The sequence below is a fragment of the Galeopterus variegatus genome, unplaced genomic scaffold, assembly GCF_000696425.1.
Source record: "Galeopterus variegatus unplaced genomic scaffold, G_variegatus-3.0.2 Scaffold12591, whole genome shotgun sequence".
NCBI lineage: Eukaryota > Metazoa > Chordata > Mammalia > Dermoptera > Cynocephalidae > Galeopterus > Galeopterus variegatus.
In genome coordinates this window covers 28,670-36,963 of record NW_007738702.1, presented here as the reverse complement: position 1 = coordinate 36,963, position 8,294 = coordinate 28,670, and the positions used below count along the sequence as shown (strand labels likewise).

At 53.3% G+C, this 8,294-nt stretch overlaps 1 protein-coding gene across 1 annotated transcript; it reads left to right on the top strand.

Moving 5' to 3' along the window:
* Positions 1-2,888: 2,888 nt before the first annotated feature.
* Positions 2,889-5,273, top strand: CCL19 (chemokine (C-C motif) ligand 19). The gene is made up of 4 exons (XM_008563106.1): positions 2,889-3,075; positions 4,483-4,609; positions 4,820-4,913; positions 5,004-5,273. The coding sequence occupies exons 1-4, from the start codon at positions 3,015-3,017 to the stop codon at positions 5,022-5,024; spliced, it is 303 nt and encodes a 100-aa protein (XP_008561328.1). The 5' UTR covers positions 2,889-3,014; the 3' UTR covers positions 5,025-5,273.
* The last annotated feature ends 3,021 nt before the right edge of the window (positions 5,274-8,294 follow it).

The following is an 8,294-nucleotide window of genomic DNA, read 5'->3' as shown; positions in this document are numbered from 1 at the left end:
TATTTATTTATTTATTTATTTATTTATTTATTTATTTATTTTGGGGGGGGGGGTTGTTTTTTTTTTTTTTTGTCTTTTTTTTTTTTTTCATGTCCGGCAACGGACTGCAACCCTCAGTGCCGCGCCCGTACCGGACCGGGACCGGCAACAGGATCGCAACCCTCGGCGCTGCACCCGCCCCTCGCTCAGCCAGTGAGCGGGAACCGGTCTGTATGTGGGATCCGAACCCTCGGCAGGAGCGCCGCCGCACTTCTCAAGTGGCGCACTGTAGCAGTGCACCACCAGGCCGGCCCTTAGCAACCTTTTTGACCTCTTTTGCTTGTCTTCTATCCTCTACTTCACCCAAGCCAGCTATTACGGTCATTACCTCATGTATAGGACGACCAATGTAAGGGGCCAGTATGGCCATCAGTGACCCAAAGGACATTGACAGGGCATTTTGCAGCACTATGTCTCTCATGCTGCCTGTAAAGTTCTCATCGTCCGGGCCTCAAGTGTTCACATTAAACATGGACTGCCACGTCCCCAGCTCTCAAATGATTTGGACCAGCTCAGCATACATTTGCCATTAACTAATAATCTGAGCAGCTCTCCAGCATTTGCCCACATGATTTGGGCAGCTGCATTCACCCAGTCCATCAAGGAGTGATTACCTCGTCCGGGTACATATCTGCAGCTATTTTTCAGCTGCTGCCTCAGGGACAGGTGCATAGTGATGGAGGCCAATTTCTCCATCTCCTCACCAGAGCACATCACACTATCCACCCGTAGGTCCCATAACCACAACAGCCGAGCAGCCAGGGGCTCCCCATGTTTCTGCCTGAACTGTCTCCCCAAGTCAACCAGTTCAACCTGTGTATATGGGACATAGGTGGTGAACTGGGTTGCCTATGGATCACCCACCGGTTGTCCGCCCAGTCCCATAGGCTGCTCGTGCCTCCATTTCTCCTGCACAACAGGTCATGCCTGGAGATGCACAGTTTCCCCCAACTCACCACTGGGTTGGTCATCTTCCCTGGTGTGAGGGGAAGGAGTGGCCACTCGCTGCACGTCATCCTCCTGGACATTTATCTGTGCTTCCAATGACTCTGCTTTCTGCCTCGAATCTGCCAGTAGCTGCACATCATCCGCCAACAACTCTGCTTTCCGCTTCAACTCTTGATCAGTTTGCAGCAGAGTGAGCAAAAGCCAGGCTCCAGTCAGCAGAAAAGTGGCCACCGGGCACCACACGCTCAAAGACAGCCACATTTCCTCCCCCTCCCAAGGGGTTTTCTGCCATAGTACCTGGTCTATGCTGCCTTGCAGTACAGTGTGCAGCAACCAGGTCCCGATCAACAGGAAGGTAGGGCACAGATAGGGCACAGCACACTCACAAATAGCCACATTTCCTCCTTCTTCCAAGGGCTTTCAGCTCCTGTACCTGCTCAGAGTCCTGTCGCAGGCTACACCAAATGTGGCGTAATCCTGCGAACTATACCAATTTGTCTGTCTACGACAAGGGCTACTGCGAGGCTAATGTCACGAATCCTTGTGCTCATAGCACCAATTGTCTAGCTCTTAATCCTATTCGTGATGCCAATTGTAAAGCCAGGCAACCACGCCAGTTGTTGGGCTCTTTTACCTGCTCGTAATCCTTCACCGACTGGGCCGATGGTTGAGCTAGGTCTGGGTCTGGAGCTCCCAGACCCCTCAAGCCCATTCACAGACTGGGTCATAAACCCTTCACACGCCAGGCTGGGTCACCAGACCCCTCACATGCAGGTCTATGAGCTAGGTAACCGGCCAAAAGGTCCTTGGAGCCATAGGCTGGAAACATGGCTGCACTGGGCAGACACCCAAGGCCGACGCCTGCCTGCCTACCTCACCAAACTCTCTCTCCCTCTCTCTCTCTCCCTCTCTCTCTCTCTTTGTCTCTCTCTCTCCCCCTCCCTCCCTCCCTCCCTCTCTCAAAAACACAAGAATAGCAACAAAACTAAAAAGATACATTGGCGTGCAGCACTAGCTCTCCACCCACCCACTCAGTGTTTACGGAACCCCCCCTATCTGGCCCCGAGGCGAGGGGAGTCTGACCAAATTGATCCATTTTCCCAACAGTGATGAAGTCCTTGACACAGAACCTAGCACAGAGTAAAGAATCAGAAATACTATTATAATTATTATGTTACTATTAACGGCTGGATAAAAAAAGATAAGTTAGAAACTTATGAGGGAAACATCCACCCCATGGGGTGTACATGTTGGCCACAGGAAAGTGGCAGATAGGGGAAGGGGCAGCGTTTCCTGTGCCAGTAGGTCAAATCCCAGAGGCCTGAGATGTTGGAAGGGATCCTGGCCCTGCTCCCAAGGAACTTTCCATTTCATCTCTGCTTGTCTCAAGGGAGGGACTGGTTCCCAGATGGTGGATGGTCAGGACCATGATGACCTGGGGAGGCCACCCCAGGCTCTCATGGTATTCTGAGGGCACCAGGGAGTGTTCCTCACTGGCCTGACCAGAAAGAAGTGCTAATGAGGATGAGGGACAGACCTAGGGAAGGGGGTAAAACTCCTCACTTTGGCTCCCCACCCCTGACCATCACTTCTGAGTGCCAGCCCCCCAGCCATGATGCTGATGCCACCAGTAAGACATTGCCAACTCTCTCTCTCTGGAGATGACAGCACCCAGTCCCCTCTTCTTGGCCAGACTGCAGACTGATTAGGTTCTCACAGCTGAAGCCAAGAAAAGCAGAAGGGGGGAAAGCCGCTGACAGGGAAGAGGGAGGGCATGGCCAGTGTCTGCCAGAAGGAGGGGGGAAAAGGGGAATCCATGGAGTGGGACACGGAGGGGAATTTCTGGAGAGAGAAAGTGAAAACATGGGGACATAAATAGGAGGCGGCCACAGCCTCACACAGGCTCACTGCTAGACCCGCTCCCATCCTCCGAGGACGCCTGTGACTTCCCATTGCTGCCCCGCTCGCCCAGCCCTCGGCTCACACACAGCCCTGCACGCTCACGCCCACGCTCCGCTCGCTGCCCCATGGCACCCCGCGTGGCCCCGCTGCTGGCTCTCGGCCTGCTGCTGCTCTGGACCTCCCCTGGTAAGGCTGAGGGGAGGGGAGAGGGTGGTAGGTGGGTGATGTCCAGATCTCCGAGTGCTTGATGCTGGATGTGAGGGGCACTGCAAGTTGAGGTGGACACACTGCAAGTCGAGGTGGATACTTAGGTCTGCATGTCTCAGTGTACCTGGGGGTTCCCTGTGCCCTGAGTGTGTGCCTTGTGAGTGTGGGGGTCCCTGCACCCCTGACTTCCAGTGTGGGTCTGTTTCTTCATGTATCCAAGGACCTATGGCTGCCCCTTCTCTACAGGTTCTATTTCCTGCTACTTCAGTTTCCCAGCAGAAGGAAAAACAGTGTATATTTGTTTAAGGTAGGGAGAATGGGAGATACTGAGGCAGGGCTGATAGTCAAAATATTTAACAATTCATAAGGCACCTAACAACAGCTTTTCCCCCAACCCTCAGCACTGTGAGCAGAGTTGACTTTATTTGCTGGGTGGGGGGGAAGTTGTGAAGTCCTGGGAGAGAGGCTGAGGTGAGCAGGTCAGCAGGAAGGCACCTGTGGAACTCAGGGCGGTGGGCATCTACCAAACCGTGTAGAAGCATTACAAGACGAAGTAGAAAGTGGAATGGCGGCTACCAGGGGCTGGAAAGGGCAGGGGTGAGGGGGAGTAGTTGGTTAACAGACACAAAATGACAGCTAGACAGGAGGAACAAGCTCTAGGGTTCTATAGCACCATAGGGTGATTATAACTAACAACAATTTATTGTATACTTTCAATTAGCTGGAAGAGAGAGTTTTGTTTTTTTGTTTTTTGAGCTCTAGGGTTCTATAGCACCATAGGGTGATTATAACTAACAACAATTTATTGTATACTTTTAATTAGCTGGAAGAGAGAGTTTTGTTTTTTTGTTTTTTTTTTTTTCCTTTTTGTCTTTTTTTGTGACCGGCAACGGATCGCAACCCTCGGCGTTGCGCCCGCACCTCTCGCTCAGCCAGTGAGCGGCCGGTCTGTATGTGGGATCCGAACCCTCGGCGGGAGCGCCGCCACGCTCCCAAGCGGCGCACTGTAGCAGTGCACCACCGGGCCGGCCCGGGAAGAGAGAGTTTTGAATGTTCCCAACACAAAGAAATGATAAATATTTGAGGTGATAGATATGTTGATTGACCTGATTTGAGCATTATACATTGTACACTTGTATCAAAATATTACATAGTACTCCATAAATATATAGTTATTACATTGTCAAATAAGTTTTAAAAAAGGAAGTATTACAGTATATTTAGCAGCCAGTAGGGCCATATTGGTGCATACTGACTATCAGGTCTAGCTGCCCCCCACCCCCACCACATACAGGGGTGTCCTTAATCCCAGTTAGGGCCATGGCCTCCCCTCCTTGGGGTCTCTATGTCTTGTCACCTTCTTTCCCCTATCTCTTATTTCCCCAGCTCTGGGTAGTGCTAATGACATTGAAGACTGCTGCCTGTCTGTGACACAGCGCCCCATCCCCAGGAACATTGTGAGAGACTTTCGCTACCTCCTCATCAAGGATGGCTGCAGGGTGCCTGCTGTTGTGTGAGTCGAGGGGAGGATGTCTGGCCTCATCTCCCCCATCAGCCCCTGGTGATACTCCCACCTGCTTATCCCTCTTCTTGCCATGCCCAACCCCTTGAAGGAAATCCCTAAAACAAGTTCCCAGATATGGTCTCAGGCTTTGCCCCTTATACTAGGGCCGTCAAGGAAGCCGAGTTTCAGGGCTCCCTTCTCCCTGACCTCTGACTCTAGGTTCACCACACTGAGGGGCCGCCAGCTCTGTGCACCCCCAGACCAGCCCTGGGTGGACCGTATCATCCGGAGACTGCAGAAGACCTCTGCCAAGGCAAGCCTGGCCCTCCCCGGCCCTGCCTCCTCCCTCCAAGCCCCCATCTAAGATTCCAGCCCATGACCCTGCCTCTCCTTCCTCTCCCAGAGCAAACGCCAAAGCAGTTAACTTATGACAGTGCCAGAGGGAGCCCTGCATCTGAGTGAAGGGATGTGCCTCACCCTAGCCTGGAGAACCAAGGACAGAAGGCAGCACCAGGCCTCCAGCTCCTCTGCACCAGACCTGACCCAACCAGGGCAGAGCCTGGAGTGTCAATGTGAGTGTGAGTGCGTGTGTGAGTGAGAGGGTGTGTGCAGAGGTAGCACAGCTCCTCCACGCCCAGACTGCCATGCTTCCAATAAAGCCACCTGATCTGTCTGTCTGCTGTCTGTTTGCTGTCTATCCAGGAGGACAGGAATAGGAAGGGAGGGAGGTGGAATGGCAGGATCTATATTTCCCACCCTGCGACCTAAGCATTGTCCTTGGCAACCTCCACCTAACACCCTGATGCTCTCGGAATCAGCCCCCATAGTTAGGTCCCCCCACCCCTCGTCTCCTCACAGCCCCATCAGGTTCCACAGTCCAGCAACACTAAACTTGTATCAGTTCCCTGAATGAGCCAGCTTCTCATGCTTCCCAGTCTTTGCCCTTTGAGGCAGGTGTTCAGGCATCCATGTGTCTCGCGGATTCAGTGTCACTGAGACAAAGGGAGTTGTTGGGAACCAGCTCTCAGGGCTGGGGAGGGGCAGAGGCCCAGCTCTACTGTCTCGGGGGAAAGTACCTATTCACCCGTGCCATTCCCTCTGACCGGCATACTCTTCTCTCTCCTCTGCACCTCACCCTCTGGCTTCTCATCTGGGTCTGAATGCCTCTTCTTCCGGGAAGCCTTCCCTGACCCCAGTGGAGTAGGTAGCCTTCCTCCCTCCCAAGCTCCCAGCCCCCACCCTTCCCCCTCACAGCATTCATCAAACTTCCTAGTTTGTCCATCTTCCCAGACAGGGATCATGTCAGTGGTTTCCACTCTCCCTGGTGTCCAGCATGCTGCCTGACACAAGATAGTCACTCAATAAATACTTGTTTAGAGAATGAATAAATATATGAGGAAAGGCTCAGTGGCCAGGGGTGAGGGCCCATCTGTCCATTCTATCCATACACAATCTGACCTCCAGGCCAGCCATCCTCTCTTGGTCAGTCTGACCAAGGTCCAGCCCCAGCTGGGCAATCCTGGGGTCACATCTCTCAAGGACACTGACAGAGGATCAGGGAGCCAGAGGTCAGAGATGGAAGAGAGGCCCACAGAGTGGAAGAAGGAGCAGTCAGAGAAGCTCGGGAGATCAGCATGGAGGAACCCCAGAACCACTGCTGGCATCCACAAGGGCTCCAGGGCTTGCAGGCAATGCTGAGACCAGGGCAATCACAGGGAAGGAATCTCAGCTCTGAGGGAGGAAAGTCTTGTGGCTTTTGAAGCATCCCAAAGGGCTGCTCTGTGAGGAGTGAGCTCCTTGTGCTTTAGAAGTCTCCTGGGGAAGCTGGCTGGCCTCCAGACTGTGGACAGACTCTAAGGGTCTGTCCAGCCAGGAGTGACAAGTCTGTGCTGTTGTGGTTGGATGGCAGCTAGGAAGCCAGACTGAGCATCTTTGCCTAGGAAGAGGTCATTGTTATGCCAGATAGACCTCAGCCAGCAACAAAACCAGGCCCGGGCAGGTCTTGGAAGGGGAGCAGTGGTGGGGGGCTGTGCACCCCTCTTCACGGGACTGAGCATGACAGCCTCCTCCTCTCCTCTGCTCCCAGAAGCAGGTGTTTAAAACCTCAGGTATCCCAGGTCTCTGAGTCACAAGGAGTGGGAGTGATGGGGTTAGTTTTCAAGAACAGCTGCCATGGCTGGGATTTTGGCTCTGGTGCTTGGGGAAAATTACCCATCCATTCATGCATCCATCCACCCACCTGCCCACCCACTCACTTCCCACACATCCATCCATTAATCCATCCATCAAGCCACCCAGCCGTGGAGTTTCAGATCCCGCAGCTGTGGATCCCATGCCCTACACCCCAGCAGGCAGAGAACAAACACATTTGGGGGGGCACATTACCTCAAACCCTTCTCAGTTCTCCAGAAACCAAGATGAAGTCAGCCTGCCACTGAAGCAGACAAACCCTCCCTCTGGACCCTTGGGAGAACACAGAGAGTAGGGGAGGTGAAAGTGGGAGCCCTGAGGAAGGTGCTACCAGGACACGGGCCCCTGGACACTGCCTCCATGACACTGCCTCTGGGAGGTATAAGACAAGTCCTGAATTCAATACTGGGCTCAAGTCCCATGATCCTGTCTGCCCCCCTCACTGCGTGACTCTGAGCAAGTTCTTTCTTTATTCCTCCCCCCTCGAGGTCTCAGTTTCCCATCTGTCAGGTGGGGAGAGGGGTTTGATTTTTGAGAGTATTTTCAAACAAAGACCTGGCTCCTGAATCTTTGGATCTCATGCTAAACCCCCAGCACATGTGCAGGCTTCCCCAAGTCGTGCACATCCAGAAATGTTCCTACTTCCTCAGGCCCCAGGGGCCACCCTCTGGGAACAAAGGAGAAGTCAAGACTCAGGAAAAGAGAAAATAATCCAAGTGCTAGTAGAGTGCTTTGAATTGTACAGTCTTCGGCTTGACCCTGGAAGTCTGGGGAATGAAGAATTTGGAGGAAGTCTGAGGGGGCGGACACCAGAGCCCCATAGGTGAATGCGACCCTCCCCACCCTCCTCCAGCTGGTTCCCTGCATCTTAGCTTTCTCCCTTCGTCTCTTCCCCACAAAGCCATGCCAATCCCTCCTGTGCACTAGGTCTCATCTCCTTATCTTTCTGCCAGGTACATAAGCCCAGCAATCTGAGGCTTGTGTCGTCCTACTCAAATATTCTCAGCGCTGTGACTCCATGTCATCAACCTCTGCTTCCTTTTTCATTAGGATCCGCTGATGAGTGTTGTGCCTTTATTTATCCCAAGTTCTGGTAGGGGCTGGCCAGTTAGCTCAGCTGGTTAGAGCATGGTGTTACAACATCAAGATCAAGGGTTCGATCCCTGTACTGACCAGCCACCCCCAAAACAACAAAAGCCAAGATCTGGTGGGCCTGGAGGCTCCCTGCCTCCTTCTGACAGTGATGAGGCTGCCAGCTCTCTGAGGAGTGGCAGAGACTCCCAGCCCCAGCCAGGATGTGGAGGTCTTTTTGCCTGCGTCTAGACAGACACCTTCCTCTCTAGGGCACATGGTGCTTGCTACAGGTTCCAGACCTGCCGCTGAGTGATACCTCCTACCATGCAGGCCTGTGATCCCAGCAGCCAATGTCTCTTTAGAAGTACCTGTTCAGGGGCCGGCCCGGTGGCGCACTGCTACAGTGCGCCGCTTGGGAAGCGCGGTGGCG